The sequence below is a fragment of the Leptonychotes weddellii genome, chromosome 7 (assembly GCF_054177405.1).
Source record: "Leptonychotes weddellii isolate Sample4059 chromosome 7, ASM5417740v2, whole genome shotgun sequence".
Taxonomy (NCBI): Eukaryota; Metazoa; Chordata; class Mammalia; order Carnivora; family Phocidae; genus Leptonychotes; species Leptonychotes weddellii.
The window spans coordinates 129317548-129340271 of NC_138375.1; the positions used below are offsets into that span (position 1 = coordinate 129317548).

At 43.2% G+C, this 22724-nt stretch overlaps 1 protein-coding gene across 2 annotated transcripts in view; it reads right to left on the bottom strand.

Annotated features, from left to right (window-relative positions):
* The window catches only part of LVRN (laeverin), an 86041-nt gene that overhangs the window by 61136 nt on the left and 2181 nt on the right, over positions 1-22724 (bottom strand). For both annotated transcript variants that reach the window (XM_081827209.1, XM_031031834.2), the window contains exons 2-4: positions 7036-7178; positions 5284-5423; positions 1428-1554 (exon numbers count right to left, since the gene is read on the bottom strand). In XM_081827209.1, coding sequence (XP_081683335.1) covers positions 1428-1554; positions 5284-5423; positions 7036-7178 — 410 coding nt within the window. The remainder of the gene's footprint in view (positions 1-1427; positions 1555-5283; positions 5424-7035; positions 7179-22724) is intronic.

The window sequence follows — 22724 nt, forward strand, 5'->3', positions numbered from 1 at the left end:
AGGAGGGGAAAGAGAGGGTACCAAAGCCTCCTTCCGACTCTGAAGAACTGCCAAAAGCCCCGAGAATTTGGCAAGAGATGCACGGTTGTAAAGACAGACTATATACAGAGTCTGGACTTGATCCTCAGGGCGATGGGAAGCCACGGAGAGGTTTTAAAGAGGCCAATAATACGCTCATTGGACTTCGCTAGGGAAAGATCCCCTGTGCCTCGGTGTGGGAGATGGAATAGAGGGAGCAAGAGGGAAGGGAGTATAACCAAATGGGGCCTGCTGAGCTACAGATGATAGTGGTGTAAACCACGGAGGGCCGGGGGGCACGGGGAGGAGGGGATGGAGATAATGAGGAGGAGCCTACTTCGATGGAGGGGTGCTTTATGGAACAGGGTGTGAAGGGTCACTGTGAACTGTTCCTTATCTAAATAAAGTCAAATGGAACTTTTCTTGCCTAGACAAGTGTCATCCTGAGATCCTCCGGCCACAGAAGCCTTCAAGCCCAGGCTTCTGATGCCCCCAACTCCCAAAAGGACAGGTATCACTCCCGGGATCCCTAACTGGGCCAAGGCTGCCTCATGCCCCATTCCTCCTGAACCAGCAAGCTTGAGCTACAGAGCCCCCGGCTCGCCAGGCCGAGTTCAGGAGGCTTGAGTTCCCGGGTATGGACTTCCTACCTTCTTCCACCATCTGCCCATGTAGACAGGGCATACTTTTTCCAAGACTTCACATAACATGTCAGAGGAACAAAATACATTTACACAATATGCCCTCACGGTAGACAGAGAAAACACTGGACGACTTTCTGAGCTGAAGGGCTCACGCGATTTGAAGGACATACTCTACAGATCTATAAGCAATAAAACGTTCCCGGATTTCCTCGAGGATCCTAGTGTTCACAGGTGATTCCAATTTTATACAGCAAACGTTGACAGATAGGACCCCGCGTCCTCTCCAATGCCTCACAGCTAAAGAATAGGAAAACAAACAAACAAACAAAACCCAAACAAACCCCACCCCACAGAAAACTACCCCTGACCCAAAACCTTCATTCACGGGAACTGGAGTAATTCCCGTAGGCCTGCTAAAAGGATCCAGAATATTGCATCACCCCCACGCACTGGGAGAAGAAAGGACAGAACACTAGACAAAGAGCAGGGGCTAGAGGCTGTGAAACTGGCAATGAACACCCAGGAGGAGTCTAAATCTTGAGGACACCTGCTGGGCACATGGCATTGTACAGAGAAAGAGCAAACAGGCCCCTCCGTGTTCAGGAAGGTGTAGGACACAAGGCTGGGAGGCCAGCAGGGCTGCCCCCCAAAAGAGCAGCTAAATGCTGACAGTGGGTCTTTGGAGGCTCCTCTGCATGCCCTTTGACCTTAACCCAGGCCCCCCACAATAGGAAGTCCATTGCATCGGAAGGGAAGATAGCTCACCTGTTTTGGGAAGAGGGTAACTAATATTAAATAGATCTTCCAGAAAAGAGAAGATGGGACCTGTGAGGTTCAAAGCAAAGTCTGCATTTCCGTTCACGATGGCGTCTTTCCGGGCCCAGATGCGTATCTAAATCAAAACAATGAAGTGGTGATTAGGGAAAGCAGTTGTGACTTGGGCAATGGGCAGCCTGCTTGCTCCAAATCCCTGATGCTCTGGAGTCAAAGCCTTACCTTTTTGGAAGAAGCTACGGAATAGAAAGTTGGCCGGTCACCCGTGAACGGCATGCGGGGGTTACAGGGGTGCCGACCCCGTGCAGTAAAAAAATCCACAGATCACTTTAGGGTCCCCAAAAACTTAACTGCTAATAGGCTGCTACTGACTGAAAGCCTTACCGATCATGGGAACAGTCACTTAATACACATTGTGTCTGTTACACTGTTTCTTACAGTAAAGTAAGGTAGAGAAAAGAAGACGTTATTAAGGAAATCGTAAGGAAGAGAAAATACATTTACAGTGCCAAACTATGCACAAAATCCGGGCATAGGTGGACCCGCTGGGTCCAAATCTGCGTTGCTCAAGGGTCAGCTGGAAATGTGCAGATGCCCTGGAGAAAATCCAGAAGGCTGTTCGCTAAGATGTAAGCAGTGACTCTCTGGAAAGGGGTGTTATTTCAGTGTTTTACAGTAACGTGTCTAACTTTTGGAATTCGGAAATAATCCTTGGGCTAGTATCTACCCCCACCGAAAATGTAGACTCTGTCTTTGAGTAAAAGAGCATGTTGGACCCTTGCTTCCCTTTCTAGGACCTATTTCCAACGTTCCCAAACAGAATCGTGCGGTTAGCAGGGGTTACATGGTGTGGTAGAGATTACACACGTCTGCATCGTGCAAATTTAAAATGGTTCCTTCATGCTTATTAGCGCTGAGGTCATTAATAGGGTGATCTTGTCTTCGAAATTTTAAGTAAGGTTAATTCCCTTAATTTAAAGAAGTTCATCAATAGTTCTTTGATCTTACAGTGGTTGAGCAAGGGTATACAGTCTGTTTATGACACTTCCTCTTTAGTAGGTAAAGAGACATCCCTGCCTTGTTAGTTTAATGTGACCGACCTATTGTTTGGGCCCTTGGAAATTGATTTTGCGACTTTGGTGGCAACTTTGCTCCTGTTTGACCATTCATTATTATTATTATTTTTTAAAGACTTTATTTATTCATTTGACAGAGATAGAGAGCACAAGTAGGCAGAGTGGCAGGCAAAGGGAGAGGAAGAAGCAGGCTCCCCGCTGAGCAGGGAGCCTGACGTGGGGCTCGATCTCAGGACCCTGGGAGCATGACCTGAGCTGAAGGCAGACGCTAAACAACTGAGCCACCCATGCGTCCTCATTATTATTTTAATAGGAAATCATTTTATATCCCACAGCAAAAGCATCGGGGCACTTTTTTAATGGGGTTGCTAGCGTGAAAACACCGAAGAACATGCACGAGACTCAAAAACCCTTGAACGAAAGGTCGAAATGAGGGCATTAAGATAATTGTCCTGATGTGAATACCGTCGATGTGAGGACGCGTTCTCTGCCAAACACTGGAGAAAGTGCTGGGAAAATGAAAAGCAGGACAATGATATTTCCAGCTTGCTGTGCTCCAGGAACGCATTCACCTTCCTCTGCTTGTATTTCTGCTAGAAAATTTGCCTTGAATTAGGTGAATTTGGAATTACGTGAGGTCTTCAGGAATGTTCCCCTCTCACAGAATGCAACCACCTGCTTCTGGGGCCTCCGACCTCATGCTTTTTGGCCTCCCCCACGCTGCAGGGGCCTCCTTCTCCCAGGAAGGAGGCCTCAGGACTCAGCCCTGCCCCTACATGGCACTTGCCCCACCCCCCACCTCCAGTTCCAGGCAATAGGAAGATGGCTGCACCCAAACCCACACTGCGTGTGGAAAGAACATTCCCTTCTCCCCGCGTTCAAGATGGATGCATTTTCACTGTAACATCTGGAGAAATAACAGAACCTTTGTAGGTTCAATTTTCAGTTTCAAAACTCCTCCCCCAAACTACCATCCTATAAGCCAAAGGGGAAGCAAGTGATGGAGACTTCAAGCTGTGTGGGAGGGAGCTAACACCAAACAGTGAGGAACACTTGGAAGATGCAGCCGTAAAATTCCTTCAAATCCACACCTCGCCCCCCTCAGTGTGATCTTGGGGTCCTCCCTGCACCCAGCAGACCTCAACACCTAAGAGAGGAAAATCTTCACACGTGCCTGTGTGTGCCAAGTCCTACTCAGAAGATGTTATTTCCAACCTTAGGTCTGTGTTTCCATGTTTATCCTCATGTCAAGGAATAGCCACCTTTTCAGTCTCACTAAATTCTTATCTCTTCCTCGACAAGCAATTGTTTGTATAATCTGGACCCTCTTCCAAGAGTACATTCTGGTTCCCCTGTAGGATAGACGGCAGACTCCTTCCCTTTGTAGAGAGCTGAGCCGGAGCCAAACCAGCTGATAAACTCATCCCAAATTTCAATCTTCTGGCGAAGAATGGGCCTTTCTTAGGCCTGTTCCGTTCCCTCTTTGCTTCAACGGCAGCTGGTTTTCTTTTCAGGGCTATCTTTCACCAAGAAATGGACTGGTCCCTTTTTCTCAAACTTTCTGCTGAAAGAGCAGCCCCAAGAGCCACCGGCCCCTTGAGAGCCACCGGCCCCATGGGAAGCCCCATGATGCGCTTCCACATCATGCCCGAGGAGATTTCTCAAGAGGTGTCGGGAATGGTTCCCTTGGCCTGCACTCCGTCTGTGTATCTCAAGGCCCCACCAGTGACTCTTCGGGAAGCGAAATCAGGCTGCAACCAATAGCTGAGGAGGAGAGCTGTGGTCTGCGTGGAACATGGTATTGTTCCGTCAGCCTGCAGAGGAGTAGCTCGGAGTGATTCGCCCCTGGTGAGGCGCTTGTCTCCTCCACAGCCTCCTGATCTGCACAAGTCCATGGTACAAGCCTGGAAGATGCTGGGCCCGGGGAGAGAGTCTCCATCCTCTGTGGGAGCCCGATCTGCCTCAGGTCTGGGAGGTCAACGTGGTGAGACAGAACACGGCCTGCGGAATCGGCCTTACTTCCCTCCACACTCCAGTGTGGGGTGTGAGCCAGATGGTAAAGGACTGCGGTGGGAACCTGGATATTTGCCCAGAAGGTGACTACAGAAGGAGGGTATGACTGGGTGAGAAGGAGGTGTTTTAGGACAGAGCGCCTCCTTCACCCAACTCTGAGGGAGCGCTGTGTTTCTCAGAGTTGAGCAAGCCCGCTGCCCTGATCCATCACCTGCAGGCACCGTTTCCATCATGTGGCTGTTCCCAGCTGGTGCCCAGGGCCATATGGGGCACTGGACACCCTGACTGTCATCCCCGCTTCAAGGCTGCATCACCTTGTGGACTAAATAGCGGGCAAACCTGAGTTTCAAGGCGTGAGTGCAGGAGAACTGTGGCGTCCCATCTGCAAAGCCACACTAGAGTTTCTTTCTTCCTTTTTTTAAAAGATTTTATTTATTTGTCAGAGAGAGAGAGAGTACAAGCAGAGGAAACTGGAATGGGAGAGGGAGAAGCAGGCTCCCCGCTGAGCAAGGAGCCCGATGCGGGGCTGGATCCCAGGACCCTGGGATCATGACCCGAGCCGAAGGCAGATGCTTAACGACTGAGCCCCCCAGGCACCCCTCCCCCCATTAAGAGTTTCAAGAGGGCCTAGAAACAGTCAGAGGGGCCACCAGGAGGTGACATGGGAAACAGAGACATGACCTCCGGATTCGGAAAGAACGGACGAACCACCCACAGCCAGCACGAAGGCACTCACCTGGGTTGTCTTCCTCACTCACCTCCTTGCCCCTTTCGGTTCTGTCCACGTGGGCATAGTCACATACGGCCAAGGCCACTAAGTAAGTCGGCATGTGGGGCGTCGTGGAAAAGGTGGTGACTGTCCACGTGCTTCCATTTGTGTCTCTCCTTGCAGACTGACCTACAGAGATCGATTTCAGTCCAAATCACTGTAAACCAAAGCACTAACAGCCACCTCTGAAACCATGTGTCCAGGCGCGTGTCACCCAGTGACTTCTTCCCAGCCAGTCCCCAGAGTCGAGCAGTTTGGATTTCTCCACCCCAAACTCATCAAAACCATATGAAGTGAAATAAGTCCGAGAAAGACAAATACCGTATGATTTCACTGATGTGTGAATTTAAAAGGCAAAACACATGAACAAACCAACCAAGAAACAAAAAAACTGGAAACTCATAAATACAGAGAATAAAATGGTGGTTGCCAGTGGAGAGGGGGCTGGGGCGGTGGGCAAAATGGGTGAAGGAGATTAACAGCTAAAGTGGGGAGGGGTGCCTGGGTGGCTCAGTCAGTTGAGCATCTGAGTCTTGGTTTCCACTCAGGTCATGATCTCAGGGTCGTAAGATCGAACCCTGCTTCGGACTCCATGCTCAGCGTGGAGTCTACTTGAGATTCTCCCTCTCCCTCTGCCCCTCCCCCTGCTAGCACTCTCTCTCTCAAAATAAATAATCTTTGAAAAAAGATCAATGCCACAGGGATACAATGTACAGCATAGAAGATAGTGACTACACTTATCATGGTGAACTGTGCATAATGTCACCTAATTGTCGAATCACCATGACGTACCTCTGAAACTCATGTAATCTTGTATGTCTGCTATAGTTCAATTAAAAACATACAAACAAAGAAACGACATTAGGAAGATCTAGGGACAGCACCTTTGCTCTGAATCGGTATCTTGAGTAATATTGACGGAGGGCCAAATCCATGGGCACGTAGGTGAGGCCCACGACGCACCTCTTCTCTTTTCCATCCACTTCTACTGTTTCCTAGACCAGTCCAGCTCTCACAACACTTCATCTAGAGCCTCCCAGGCCCCCAGGAGTCAAGGAAGGGCAATGTGGCCATTGTACGGTTTCGGCAAAGTCTTCAGTGGAGGCAGGCTGGGTCTTTAAAGCTGAGGGCCGGGTATCTGATGTGAATCAGGCTGGCATACATTAACAGGGAGTGGTGGGGACCACAACAGGCTGGGGGGGCCCCCCGTTCTGCAGGGGACAGCCTCTCACGAGCTCTAACTATTGCTGTCACGAAGGAGCTACATGCTTCGTGTCCTTATATCTTCTGTTTACAAGGAAGTAAAAATCTTGATTTTTATGAGAAATCTCTGGATTTTTTGAAGTTCAATCAGAAGAAAAAAAAAATCGTGTGAGCCAAATGAAACACATCTGGGCACCAGATTCAGACTAAGTCTGCTAGCTTGTTATCACTAATGATCAATATTAAAGGCCAAACTAACGGGCAGACAGGCTGCCAAGGAATAAGAACAACGTGGTGTCCCCAGCTTCCAATGCAAAAAGAATCAGGATTCACCATCTCCGAGATGCTGGTGCTGATACAGACCCCAGGTGACTGTTCTCCCTAATTATAATACACTGCCGATACACAGCCTCGAAAAGCTATTGATATCAAAGGTATTAGAGAGTTAAATATCCATGCATACACATATATATGTCTGTACACACACATATGTATCATTACTATACACGTATATATGAGGACAGGAAATATTACTTACCTAGTTTTGGCATGTTGGAAAGGGCCACATAGCTTGGGTGATGAATAATTGTAATATTAAAAGTTGCCTTTAGAGCTGGCTCATCAAAACAAGGAAACACACTCCTGGCAAATGTGGGTTCCATCTGAGACGCTAACAGGGCCCTGCAATACAGTTTTGGGAAAAATCTATTTATTTTTATTTCAAATTAGGGGAAACAAAAAAAAAATTCGGAGGGATGATGGCTTATAATTATATTCAGGGAGGAGCTGGAGTATTTCCCCTCATCTTCCTCACTGCCCTTCCAGTTAAAACACACACAGTTTAGTTCTCACCACACCTTGGAATTCTTGTAAGACCTAAAATACAAAAGACCTATTTAATTTTTGACCACAAAATACTATTTACTTCATTACATCATATGCCTTTAAAACCCTCTGCAAACAAAATAGGGACAAATATAGCAAATACGCAATGAGGCTTTTGAGAACCAAGTTATTTTTTTAAACTAGGATTACTTTTTGGGGACTGGACTATTGTTCCCATCCTCCACTGAAATGCAAGCAATGTTTACTGGAGAATTTCTACATTTTTATCTTTTTCTCACATGGTCCCTCTTCTTCATGGTTGAAAACTTAGAAGAGGTTTCATTCTGCACCCGCTGGGGGTAAATGATCTAAGTACATGCCAAATGAAAAAAAAAAAAAACCAAAAACTACTTTCATTTACATATGGGTAGATTTGTCAAATCCCTACGGCTCCTTCCCCGATCTCCATGGAAAAATACAAAGAGTGGCATTACCCCACAGTGCACTGGTGATTTATGGGGAAAACTTTAGGGACAAGAGTGCCCTGGGCAAACGAGGAGATTGTCAGGTTCATCCTCTGTAAACACGGCCAAAATCTGACAAGAGATGGGTCCTCACTAACAACTTTCTTCCCAAATAAACCTGTGGTCTCATTAAGACTCGGTGACCTGGGACCCCGATTTGGGATGACAATTGTGGATGCTAATTCTTTTTTTTTTTTTTTTCCCTAAGGTCCTGAGACTTACTGTCCCTGATGCATTTACCCTTGTTTCAGGCCCAGCTCTTAAATAAATAACAAGGGAATTCAACAGGGTGTGAGAGAATATGGTCCCTGCATTATCACCACCTACCTCCACCATGATAAGGCCCCCACTCACATGAAAATTCACACGCAACAGTCCCCACGCTCAAAAGCCTCTCAAAGTCAGCCAACTTGAAGTGTTCATAACCTTGCTGTGACAAAACTGTAATTTCAACAAGCCTGTTCTGCCCCACTTAACTTTGCCCTTGCTTCCACAGGCTGGAAGGCGGCCCGTGAACTCTGACATCCGTGAACTCTGACCTCAGCCACTTTGGCTGCAAGACTCTGCTCCATCTCGTGATAGCTGAGCAAGCCTGAACAACCTGCCACACGTTCTTGCTGAGCCTCTGATTCCCCACCCAGAAAGGAATGGCACCATCAACCTTTTCTTGCTGTTTGAACTTTTACCTGATTAGTAACTGAATTTATCAATAAACCACCTACGAATTCTCCTATATTCCTTTCAATCTCCCAGATTGTTCTCCATATAGATGAACTGTAAAAGAGTTCAAGGAGGGATAAGTTACGGGGTAGGGGTGGAGGGTTGGAACATTGACAATTACAACTGCATTTAGACAGGTCTCAGAGGTCACGGTTGACAGCAAGCTGAATACGAACCACATTTGTCTTCCTAATAAAGATCAAACTTCCAGAAGTAGGGGTCACGTGTTTTCTCTTCAGTACCATTTATAATATTTGGCAAAAACATGCGTTCATAACAATTGAATAAGTACTTTCTCAGCTTTGGAAGGACTGCAAAATAAAGGCAGCTTGATCTAATATAGATAAAAGAATACGAAGTATTTTTACAGTGTCTGTTGCCCCAGGTATTTGTTTTGTAGTATTGGTTGCTATCTTTAAAAGACAGGTGATGAAGGAGAGAAGAGTCAAACAGTTGACAATATAGTGGAAAGAATATTGAGCAGCGAGGGGCACCCGGGTGGCTCAGTCAGTTAAGAGTCTGCCTTCGGCTTAGGTCAGGATCCCAGGGTCCTGGGATCGAGTCCCACATCGGGCTCCCTGCTCAGCAGGGAGTCTGCTTCCCCCTCTCCCTCTGTCTACTGCTCCCCCTGCTTGTGCTCGCTCTCTCTGACAAATAAATAAAATAAATTAAAATAAAATAAAAAGAAAGGAAACCTCTCTCCACTGCCACGATTTCACAAAGCATATGAATCTCAAGGAAGTTGCCAGGTGAGAAGGAGAGAAAATCAGACTCTTCAGGCAAGTGGGAAAGTTGTATGCTCAACAAAAAGGGCTACTCTACCTCTGAAACTAATAATACATTATATGTTAACTGTTGATTTTAAATTTTAAAAAGTGGGGGCGGGGGAGCTACAGGTTTCAAAAAGGCTAAGAGACGCCCGCTCAGAGAGTCACCGCTTTAACAAACCAAATAGCCAGCAAGTGCCTTCCCATTCCATGATTTGGGCCTCTGGAGAAGTGAAATAAAAGAAACTCTTGGATCTTGCTCAACTATTTCCCTCCCTGGTTTGTTACAAACAAACAAAATGGGAAAGATCCCTACAACACACAGCCTTGCTGGCTCTCAGGCTTACCTACCCAGGTCAGGACCTACCAGCAGCATACACAACCTGGTTGTGCCACATCTGGGAACTGAAGGATGGTACTTGTTCCCTGCTGTCTCTGCTTTGGACTCAAGCAACCCTGTAAGGATATGCTGACCTCAGAAAAAAGAACCATCCACCCTCCCCTGCCCTCAAAGCTCACTGAAACATGCTATTACAGTGCCTGGGAAGTCTGGGTTGAGAGCGGTCAGCTGGGGAGGGAGTTAATTTGGGAGAGTTTGTCTCGTAGGGGCTCGGGATTTCAAAGCCACTTTCCTGCCCTCTGGTACAGCCAGACAATCCTGGACTCGCCACGTTTCTGTGCCGGAGGAGGTCTTCGGGGTCAAGACCACGTGATATCCTTGGGGGTCCATCTTCTGCCATGTAAGAAACATCCCCTCACTAAGGTATTTCATTCCCAAATATTGTATGGACACCAACTGCCTACAGCTCTAGCTCACAAGTGCTGAGTATTATAACTGGCCAAGGGTTAAGTAAGACCTGAAAGTGGTCCCCCTGAGTTGTTTTTGCACAACGACACACTCAGAAATCAAAATGTTTAGTAAAGACGGACGTTACACCACTGGTCTGTGGTTCAAGGCTTGGCCCATGAATCATGTTTGTTTATTACTTGTGTAACAGGATCTTAAAACTGAAGTTTCCACCAGGCAACAGGACATAATAGAGGTACAATTCCAGAGAAAGGTGCCAAACCATGTTATGAAGATTTTTGAAGGAGATGGCCTCGAGAACCCACGGGCCCTTCTTGGGCTTCTCAGGTCCATCAGAGATATATGGAAGAGGGTGCCTGGGTGGTCTGTTAAGCATTTGCTTTCGGCTCAGGTCATGATCCCAGGGTCCTGGGATCGAGTCCTGCATCGGGCTCTCTGCTCAGCAGGGAGCCTGCTTCTCCCTCTCCCTCTGCCCCTTCCCCCTCTGCCTTTGTACTCTCTCTCTCAAATAAATAAATAAATAAAATCTTTTAAAAAAAAAAAAGATAGAGGGAAGGAAGGTCAGGGAATGGAGACAAGAGATGAGAGGAGAGATTTCTCAGCGTGGGAAGGGCATAGTTTAGCAAAGCCCTCTTGATCTCAGGGTGCTGGGAACCCCTAACTAGGGTGAGCTAGAAGGGGAGAAGATCCCACAGAAAGCACAGAGCGTTTCCTGAGGCTGAGAGACTTGGAGGCTGGTACCCAGCTTCCAGGTGGGAAAGCCGAAATTGACACTGGTCAGAGTCTAACTCCTACCAGGTGGGACTCTGAAAGGCAGGAGACTGACAGCTTTGGAGGCAGAGCCAGAAGAAGAGTGCTACTGTCTTAGGACCCACGTCAGCCCCAGGTCAGGGATACATGAGTGTTCCTTGGAAGAGCTGTGGGCCCTGAGTCACGGAGTGAGCCAGTACGGGACCGACTTGGGTTCTGTCCTACGGGGCCACCTGCAGGAAGCCGGAGATACACTACTGCACGTCCGGGGGTGGGGCTGAGGAAAGAGTCACTAATGACCATCAGAACAGAGAAACAGAGAAAGCAGCCGGCAGGAGCAAGGAAATCATAGGAGAAAGAGAAACAGTGAGAAGATCTGTACCTCTGAAACAAATACTACATTATATGTTTAAAAAAAAAAAAGAAGAAGATAGCAGGAGGGGAAGAATGAAGCGGGGGAAATCGGAGGGGTAGACGAATCATGAGAGACGATGGACTCTGAGAGACAAACTGAGGGTTCTAGAGGGGAGGGGGGTGGGAGGATGGGTTAGCCTGGTGGTGGGTATTGAGGAGGGCACGTTCTGCATGGGGCACTGGGTGTTATGCACAATGAATCATAGAACACTGCATCAAAAACTAATGATGTAATGTATGATGACTAACATAACATAATAAAAAAAAATTAAAAAAAAAAAAGGAAATGACATCTTGAGGGGAAAGGGTATGTACTAAGCCAGAGTCAGACCAAATGGCAAGAGTACTGGCTCAGGTAAGAAGTGCCCTATGTGTCACCTCTCCCGGTCTCCCCAGTCCCATGGGACCTGGTCGGGGTGCAACAGCAGCTCTCAAGATGGAAGGTGGGGGGGTGGCGACTAGAACCATGAGGTGGAGAAATGGAAACATCACTGCCCCTTACCCTGAAGCCCGCCCCAGCTCGAGGAAGTGAGCATGGAGCGAGAGAAAGGGAGATTTCACAGTAAATTAAGGTCAAGGCTTTTAGTATGACACAGGACTGGATTCTCTAATTTTTGCATCTGGACAGTGTTTGTGACTTCGTGGACATAGATCATCTGTCACCAAAGAATGAGCAGTAAATTATGGGCTGCTAGAGTATTTATGCAGGAGCAGGAAAGATGATCTCAGAGACTAAATTGTAAAAAGGACAGTGGGAGAAACACAGTTGCATTTTTACTGAACTGTGAGGTGTGCTTTTTCAATATGCTGGTTACACTTGTTTTCAAAAGATACAAGATCTAAATCTTTGATGAGCAAAACCATCCCCTAGAGAAGACCGCTCAGCCACATGAAGCATGTGGGGTCAACACCTCTATAGGATAATGAAATGATCTTTTCTCTGCATCATCAACGACATCATGTACTTGGCATTGGAGTTCACTGCTTGTTTTGATACTTCTAAATTCTTTCCTAATATTGCTCAACTTTCTCTCTTGTGTGTCATACCCTGAGGACTATGCCAGATTTCCTAGCATAAACAGCAACTGGAAGGAAGTCTTTTTCAATTCTCTGTTCACTCTTTCTACACCTGCACACGCTGACTGGTGTTGATCGTATGGTTCTCCCCTTAATTTGTCCCCAATAAAGATCCTAATTTTCTCCAGCCATGTCACACTAGTGAGCCCACCCTCATCCCTTGATGATCCTATTCTCATTTCTCTGAATACCTCCCTATTCTGTCTTATGTTTTATTAAGGACATGGCATGATCAGAAAAGCAAGACGTATTCCTAAAGGACACTGTGAACAAGAATGGGATTATACATTCTTTCACTGAATTTCAAAAGTGGAAGAAAACTTATAGAGTTCCACCATCTTAATTTATAGATGTGAAAGCTGGTACCCTGGGAATTTATACAACTGGGGAGACAAGGAAGTAGTTGGGGTAGTATCAGAACCAGGGCTCCAGCTCCCCAGCCTGTGGTCCTTCCCAGCTCTCTTTCCTGGGGTCCTTTTATGTGCTTTGTAGAACATACTATAATAAAAACTACAAGCAAACTAAGATATCATGAAGAAGACTGAGGATTAACTTTATAGTTAATAACATTACCAAATCTAGAGATGATCAGACTTCTGTTTTCCACCCTGATGGAGTAACATAGGCTAGAATGAGCCCTCTGTTGAAAACAACTAAAAACTCCTATAAAATATATGGAACAACTGTTTTCAGACATGATAACAGGAAGCACAGGACTGTGATTCCCAAGAGAAGAGAAGCTAATGAGGTGAACTCTACAATCACCTTGTCTACCTGGAAGCAATTTCTCAACTGCAGCACAGAGAAAGAGAACAGAAACTGAATTCAGTGGTCTCATTGAGTAGAGGAGACTATGACTGATGCCTGGAGAGATCTAGATAGCTAAAATCTGCAGGGCAGAAATCCAGAAATCTGCATAGAATCTACCCCCCCACCCCCACCCCCCATCCGTGGGCTGAGTCTTTGGTCAAATATTAATCTGCACTTTAGGAGGTCAAGCAAAGAAATGCTGTTGGGGGAAAGAACAGCTACCATGGAAGGGAAAACTGAACAATTCCTAGAGCTCACACAGTGCTAGGAGTTGTTCAAATTCCCACAAGCCAGAGTACAGAAATCTCCAGAATAAATGGATTTTTCAACAGAGACCAGGAAGGTAATGCCTGAGCAATGAGCTAAAGTAGCCCTAGAGTAAAGGTGACTTTCGATCCACTCTCAAAGGACTTAAACACAAGCCACGGGAGATCAAACAAGGATTGAGAAGGCCACCAAATAACTTATGTGCCTATCTTAAAAAGACAGCATTCATTAAAGCAACATAACAAAATATGGCATTCAGCAACATAAACTTTGAAATGTCAGGCACTCAATAAAAAATGAGAAAATGCCCAAATATTTGGAAACTAAATAGCACAGTTGTAAATAACCCATGAGTCAAAGAAGAAATCAAAAGGGAAGCTATAAAGTACATTGAACTAAACGAAAATTTTAAAAACAACATGACATTTTTTGTGGCATGCCACTAATTCAGTAGTTAGTGGAAAATTTATACCACTAAACACCTATGTAGAGAAGAAAAATACCTTAAATTGATCTTTAAATTGATTACCTTGCACCCACCTGAAGAAAACAGAAAAAGAAAAAGGGCACCTGGATGGCTCAGTTGGTTGAGCATCTGACTCTTGATTTTGGTTCAGGTCATGATCTCAGGGTTGTGAGACTGAACCCTGCATGGTGCTCTGAGCTCAGCGAGGAGTCTGCTTATGGATTGTCTCCCTCCCTCTCCCTCTGGCCCTCCCCCTTTGAGCACTCTCTCTAAAATAAATAAATAAATCTTAAAAAAAGAAAATAGAGGGGCGCCTGGGTGGCTCAGTTGTTAAGAGTCTGCCTTCGGCTCAGGTCATGATCCCAGGGTCCTGGGATCAAGCCCCACATCGGGCTCCCTTCTCAGGCAGGAAGCCTGCTTCTCCTTCTCCCACTCCCCCTGCCATGTTCCTGCTCTCACTCTCTCTCTCTCTGTCAAATAAATAAATAAAATCTTAAAAAAAAAAGAAAGAAAAAGAAAAGGAAGCCCAAAGTAAGAAGAAGAAAGGAAATAATAAAGAATAATATATAAAGCATTAAAGTGAAAAACAATAGAGAAAATCATTGAAACAAAAAATTGGTTTTACAAGAAGATTAATAAAGTATATAAATCTCAAGGCACATTTATCAAACTTACTGTCTGTCAGAAGTGGAAGAGACCTTGGAGGACCCCACCCTTTTAACTTACAAAAAGCTGAGGACCCTGGAGTATATGCAATTGGTTAGACAATTAGTAAGTGGCAGAGGCCAACACAATAATGAAGGAGAAGAACAAACTTGGAAGATTGAAACTACCTGCCTTCAAGACTTACTATAAAGCTATGGTAATCAAGAGATATCAGAACCAGGGCTTAAGTTCCCAAAAGAGAAAAGACACAAATGACCAATGTCAAGAATGAGAGAGGTGACATCACTACAGATTCCACAGATATTAAAATAATAATAAAGGAATATTTTGTAAAACACTAACTACACTTAAATTTGACAACTTTGATTAAATGGACAAATTCCTTGAAAGACCCAAACTCCTAAAGCTTGCTCATGAAGAAATAGATGACCAAAATAGCCCTTTATTCATTAAAAAGATTTAATCTGTAGTTAAAAACCATCCCACAAAAAAAGTCCAGGCCCATGTGGCTTCATTAGTGAAAATCAACCAAGACTTTAATGAAGAATTAATGCCAATTCCATATAAATCCTCCCAAAAAATTAAAGAAGAAAATTTTCTAAATTTATTATCTGAAGCCAGTGTTACTCTGATACCAAAACAAGACAAAGAAAAAGAAAATCCATGAACATGGATACAAAAATTAAAAACAAATTTTAGTAAATCAAATGCAACAAAACATAAAAAGGATAATACATCAAGACCAAGTGGGATTTATCTTTCAAATGCAATGTTAATTTATCATTAGAAAATCAATCAATGTAATTTACCATATTAACAGACTGAAAAAGAAAAACCATATGATCATCTCAATAGATGCAGAAAAAGTATCTGGCAAAATCTGGCATCCGATCTGATAAAAATTCTCAGAAAATTAAAAACCAGAAGGGAACTTCCTCAATTTGATATAGGGAATCTACAACAGGGAGGAGGAGGAGGAAGGGGGGAGGAAGAGGAGAAAAAGAAGAAGAGTAGGGAGAGGAAAAAGAAGAAAGACTAAAGGAAAAAAATCATAATTAACAGTGCAAGACTGAATGCTTTCACCTTAAAATAAGGAACAAAACAAGGATAGCTGCACTTAACCACTTTTATCCAACATCGTAATAGATGCTCTAGGCATGGAAGTAAGGCAAGGAAAAGCAATAAAAGGCACCTGAAGTAACAAAGAAGTAAAACTGTCTTTATTTGAGACAGTATGATCACTTTTGTAGAAAATCTATGGAATTGTCAATTTAACTAAGCTATGTTCATGGATTGGCAGAACATAGTGAAGAAAGGCAGAAAAGAAGAAGACAGAAATAGGAACAAAGAACAATAGCAATAAATAGAAAACAATAATACGCATGATAAATACTAATTCAACTATATCAATACTAAGATAAGAAATGAAAGAGGAGTCATCAGTACAGATCCCATGGACATTAAAAGGATAATAAGGAGTACTATGAACTACACTATGCTCACGCATTTGATAGTCTAGATAAAATGGACCAATTCCTTAAAAGACATAATTTGCCAAAAAAAAAAAAAGCAGAGCAATAATTCCTAACACATTCTATGAGGACAGCACTACCCCCAAACCAAAACCAGAAAAAGACATTACAAAAAAAACCCAAAAAACAAACTATTGACCAATATGTCCCATGAACATAGATACAAAACTTCTCAACATAATATTAGCAAATCAAATCTAACAATGTATAAAAAGAATTGTACAGCACAAGCAACTGGGACTTATCTCAGGTATACAAAACTGGTTCAACATTTGAAAATTAATTAATGTAATTCATCATCTCAAAAGACTAAGAGAAATCACATGATCTTATCAATAGATGTAAAATAGCATTTGCCAAAAATCCAATATTCATTCATGATAAAAACTCTCAGTAAAATAGGAATAGAGGGGAGCTTCCTCATCCTGATAAAGACTATGAAAAATCTACACTAACTTCATACTTAATGGTGAGAACTGAAAGCTTTCCCACTAAGGTCAGGTATAAGCAAGGATGTCCCCTCCCACCATTCCTCTTCAACATGGTGCTGAAAGTCCTTACTAATGCAATAAGTCAAGAAAAGTAAATAAAAGATGTATAGATTGTGAAGAAAGAAACAAAACACTCTTTAGTCACAGATGACATGACTGTCTATGTAGAAAATCCAAAAGAATTGACCAAAAAAAACTCCTGGAACTAATAAGCAATTATAGCAAGGTTGCACTCTACAAGACTAATATACAAAATCCAATTGCTGTGGCACCTGGGTGGCTTGATAAGAGTCATATTATCAAGATATCAGTTCTTCCCAACTTGGTCTGTAAATTCAATGCAATCCCAATAAAAAATCCCAGCAAGTTAAGTTTGTGGATATCAACAAACCAATTCTAAAGTTTACATGGAAAGACAAAAGACCCAGAATAGCCAACACGATACTGAAGGAAAAGAGCAAACTTGGAAGATTGACACTACCTACCTTCAAAACTTACTATAAAGCTATGGTAATCAAGAGAGTGTGATATTGGTGAAAGACTAGACCAATAGATCAATGGAACAGAATAGAAAGTCCAGAAAAAGACCCATACAAATACAGCCAACTGATGTTTACAAAGGAACAAAGGCAATGCAATGGAGTAATGATAGTTTCTTCAACAAACATTGCTGGAACTACTATATATCCGCATGCAAAAAATTGAATCTAGACACAAACCTTATACCCTTCACAAAAATTAACTCATAATGGATCAAAGTAACTCACAATGGGTCACTTTAAAATGTAAAATTCAAAAATATAAAACTCCTACTAGATAACATAGGAGAAAACCTAAATGACCTTGAGTATGGTGAGGTCTTTTTAGATACTACACCAAAGACATGACCCATGACAGAAATAATTGATAAAGTGGACTTCTTTAAAACTGAAAACTTTTGCTCTGCAACAAACAGTATAAAGAGAATGAAAAAACAAGCCACAGACTGGGAGAAAATATTTGCAAAAGACATATCTGATAGAGGACAGTTATCCAAAATATACAAAGAACTCTTAAAACTCAGCAATAAGAAAACAAACAACTCAATTAAAAAACCTCAACAGACAAATCTCCAGAGAAATTAGACAGATGGCAAATGAGCATATTACAAAGGGCTCCACATATGTCATCAGAGAAATGCAAATTAAAACAACAATGAGATAAAACTGCACACCTGTTAGAATGGCCAAAATCCACAGAACACTGACAACACCAAATGCTGGTGAGGATGTGGAGCAACAGGAACTCTCATACATTGTGGGTGGGAATACAAAATGGTACAGCCACTTTGAAAGTCAGTTTTGTGGTTTCTTACAAAACAAAACGTATTCTTACCATATGACTCAGCAATTATGCTCTTTGATATTTACCTAAAGAAGCTAAAAGTTTATGTCTACACAAGAACCTGCACAAAAAGTTTAGAGCAGTTTTCATAATTGTCAAAACTTGGAAGCAACTAAGATGTTTTTCAGTAGGGGAATGGATAAATAAAGTATGGTAATCCAGAGAATGGGATATTATTCAGTGATGAAAAGAAATGAACTATCAAGACATGAAATGATATGAAGGAATCTTAAATGCGTATTACCAAGTTAAAGAAGCCAGACCTGAAAGGGCTATATACCTATAGCATGATTCCAAATATAAGACATTCTAGAAAAGGCAAAACCATGGAGACAAGAAGATCAATGATTGGGGCAAGGGATGAATCAGCAAATAACAGGATTTTTAGGTCAGTTAAAATACTCTGTATGATATTATAATGATAGATACATGTCATTATACATTTGTCCAAAAATACAGAATGTACAACACCAAGAGTGAACCATAGGGTAAACTATGGACTTTGGGTGATCATGGTGTGTCAAGAGAAGTTCATCTTTGGTTAAAAAAATGTATCATTCTGATGAGCGATGTTGATAATGGGCGACACCATGCATGTGCAGGTACAGGGGCTAAATGGGAAATGTGTGTACCACCCTCTAACTTTTTGTAAACCTAAAACTGCTCTACAACAGTCCTTCTAAGAAAGCATTCTTAGACATGATACCAAAAGCATGGCCTATTTTAAAAATTGATAAATTGGAAAAAAATAAAAAATAAATAAAAAATTGATAAATTGGACCTCATTAAAATTAAAAACTTTTGCCCCCTGAAAGACCTTACTAAGAGCATGAAAAAAAACAAGCTACAAACCAGGAGAACCTATTTGTAAACCATATGTCTCACAAAAGTCTCCGATCCAACATATATAATGAACTCTCAGGACTCAACGGTAAAAAAAAAAAATTCAATTAGAAAATGGGCAAAAGACATGAGGAGGCATTTCATCAAAGGTGATATACAGATGCCAAACAAGCATAAGAATATGCTGAACATCATTAGCCATTAGAAAAATGCAAATTAAGTGCAGGCCAGCGGTTCAATGGATAACATGTGTGACTATGGAACAGAAAAATGCAAATTAGGACCACAATGAGTTATCACTAAAGGCGAATCATAACAGCTAAAATAGAAAACAGTGGTAAAAGCAAATGGTGGCTAAGATGCAGAGAACTATCATTCATACATTGTTGGTGGGAATATAAAATGGTACAGACACTTTGAGAAACAAGTTAGCAGTTTCTTAAAAACTGAACAAGAAACAACCATATGACCCACCAATTATACTCCTGGGCATTTATTCCAGAAGAATGAAAACTGATGTTCAACCAAAAACTCATACACAATTGCTCCTGGAAGCTTTATTTGTAATAGACAAAAACTGGAAACAACCAAATGTCCCCATTTAACATCAACTTCCCACTTCCTGCTCCTAGCAACCAACATTCTACTTTCTATTTCTGAATTTAACTACTCCAGGTAGTAAATACAATGTCCTCAAAGTTCATCTATGTTGTAGCATATGTCAAAACGTCCTTTTTTTTTTTTTTTTTTTTTATAAGGTAGGCTCCACGCCCAGCATGGAGCCCAACATAGGGCTTGAACTCACAACCCTGAGATTAAGACCTGAGCTGAGATCAAGAGCCAGTCACTTAATTGACTGAGCCACCCAGGTGCCCCAGAACGTCCTTCCTTTTTAAGGCTGAATAATATTCCCATGTATATAATAAGCCACATTTTATTTATCCACTCATCCATCCATGAGCATGTGTTGCTTCCACCTTGTGTCTATCATGACTATGAACATGAGTGTGTTGATCTGGAATTTTTGAAGGTGTGCCCCAGGACTCTGTTTGATAAACTCCTCTGGGGGTTCTAAAATACATCAAAGGTTTATGAACCACTACTCTAATTCAGGATTTCCCCAAGAATAGATGGAGAAGGATTTGGGGTAGGTCTCAGACACACTATTATAAGATCTGACTCACATATGAGAAAGTCAGTCTTTTTCAAATTTTACGAATCTTTCTGGTAAGGTCAAGAGAAGATCTTAGTTTGGTGTTATTTATCTTGAATACCGGATTCTAACTTCTCTTTTTAACAAAGAGAGCAGCCCTCAGATTCAGAGCCTTCGGAGCCTTCAGTGGACAATCGTAACAGGTGAACTTAATAACGTCGTTTTTTCATCGTATTCGTGACTCTACAGCACCATGACTATAAGTTCTATGATATGATATAGAGTTGCTTTTTAATAAATCTACTTAATATTTTTGTTTAAGTTGAGTGATATTTTTTACCAAAAAAATACGGCCAGAGGTATGTGAATATGGCAAAACCCGGAAGAGTGATGCACCAGAGAATGAAGTCTGGGAAATACTGTCATCAGGAACATTAACATTTGGATTGTGCTCTCAGCTTTCTACACATGGAACAAGAGAAGCAGACACTGACATACAGACGCACACGTCCAAGGCATCCAGTAGATGTCTCCTCTATGGCAGAAATGGGATGGCACCTGCCAAATGGAGAAGGGCAGAGAACATTCGGGAAGCAGCCCCAGCAACCTCTGAAGCTAGAAAATCGGTAACCTAAGCCTTAGAAGTGTGAGATAGTGATGCTCTTTGGGTTTTCTGGAATGATTTTCTTTTTCTTTTGCCTTGGTGTTGAGTAAGATTATTTAAAAGCTGTAGCCTGTCCAGACTGTGATAAGGGGTCATCAAAGAAGAGAAGTAAACACTTTGCAACCGTTGGCAGCCAGCATCGGAGACAGCCCATGAAGAATGTGCACTCAGTAGGCAGTTGCTCCCCAGGGGGGATCTTCTTTGGAGTCTCACATTTCCATGTTTCGATAGTAAGAGGCTGCTCCTAACCATCACACCCTAAGCTGATAGGAGCAGCGACCACCACATAGGTTCTGTGCCAGATACTGTCCTCCTTCTCAGGAATTTTCACAACACTCTAAAGGGTGACACTTAGGTCTCTTCCATGAATGAGGCAACCAGCTCAGAGACATGGAGAGCCTGACTCAAGTCGCACAGCTCAAACTCAGGCCTGGTGGGCTTCCAAAATCGGCTTCACCGCACTCATCGTGTTGTCCAACTTCTCTGTGACCTTGGCTTCAAGCTCAACTGGAGGTTTCTTCCCTTTGTGGTTTCCAAAGCAGAGATGCAGAGGAGCAATTTCCAAGTAACAGCTCCTCTAAGATGCCACAAGTCTGGAACTCTAAGTTGGTCTCTGAACATCTGGGGGACTTTATTAGGATTTCTGCTTGTTTGAATTTTAACATTCTCAAAATATGGTTTCTAGTTACCAATGGAGTTGGCAACACAATAGAAAAATGGAAAGGGAATTTCATTTCCCATATTTGCGAGGGCAGTCTATCCAGGCCACGGCCTCATTAAGAAGGAAGAGATGGGTTAGCAAATGATTTACTGAATTCACAGCAGAAAACACTGTCTGATGTGCGTGCAGTGTCCTTTTTTTTCCCCCTGAAAAATCCTGCACTCTGAACCACCCGCACAGTAATTGCAAAAGGTTTCCTGTGCCCTTAAATCTTGTAACACATTATCCTAATGAGAAAATTTCCAAAGCTATTTTACAAGCCTTGGTGCATTTTTGAATGAAAGAAAGAAAAAAAAAAAAAAAAAAAAAAGCCCAAGCATACAGTCCTTAAAAACAAAAGCTACAGATTACACACCCACTGAGGCAGCTTATTAAACTTACTTCCAAAGCCCAGAAGTTTTTGAAAATAATGCCGGAGATGATTTAAGAGGTAATTGAGTAGGTTCCTTTCCCTCGGAGAACATCTGAGAACATTTTTTCTAATAATAAAAGGCAAAGTACATGCAGTTGTGTAAACCGCAGATGCTCCACCAGCGGGTGAGCATTTGAAGAAAGAACTTTTAGGTATCTTCCACATACACGATTTCCCGGGGCACTCGCCTGAGGTCAGTAACGTAGTCGCAGATCATGGAAAGAGGCAATTCTTGAGCTGGAAACATTCCGTGTGGAAAGCGTTATCCCAAATGAGTGTAAAGAGAACACATGCATGCTACGTGAGCTTGCAAACCCAGAGGGGAGGTCTCTTGTCACCGCTATTATTGTTGTTGTTGTTGTTGTTGTTGTTGTTATTATTATTATTATTATTATTTTCTTCCCAGGGAAGGAATCCCGAAAGCGCCGGCTCCCCCATACTCGGCAGAGCCCTTCAAAAGCTTGGGAGGGGTCGGGGAAGCTGCCGCTCATCCACAAAACGAGACTCGGTCCCCAGGCAGGGAATGGGAGGGGATGAATTAAAGGGGATTCTTCAGTTTTGGAGAACCTCAGCAAAAAGGAAAAAAAGAAAAATATGAGAATTGCACCGACGTGAGTCTCTTTGTTGCAAGAGCAGCAGCTACAGATCGAGGAAGAAAGAGAGCAGGGAGCTCGGCGCACAGCGCGCTCGGGGAGGGAACCTCGGGGCACAAGGGTGCGACAGCCCCAAGCTTCTCCAACGTTCATACCCAGAAACCACCCGGTGTTCTTAAAACGCACATCCTGATCCTTCGTTCGAAGGTGGGGAATTTGCAATTTCGAACAAGCTCCCAGATTGACAGCTACTGCCGGTCCGCGGACCAAACTTTGAGTAGCAAGGGATTTGCTCACGGTGGTGAAGCCGTCCTGGATTAGAGCAAAGTGGGGGGGGGGGG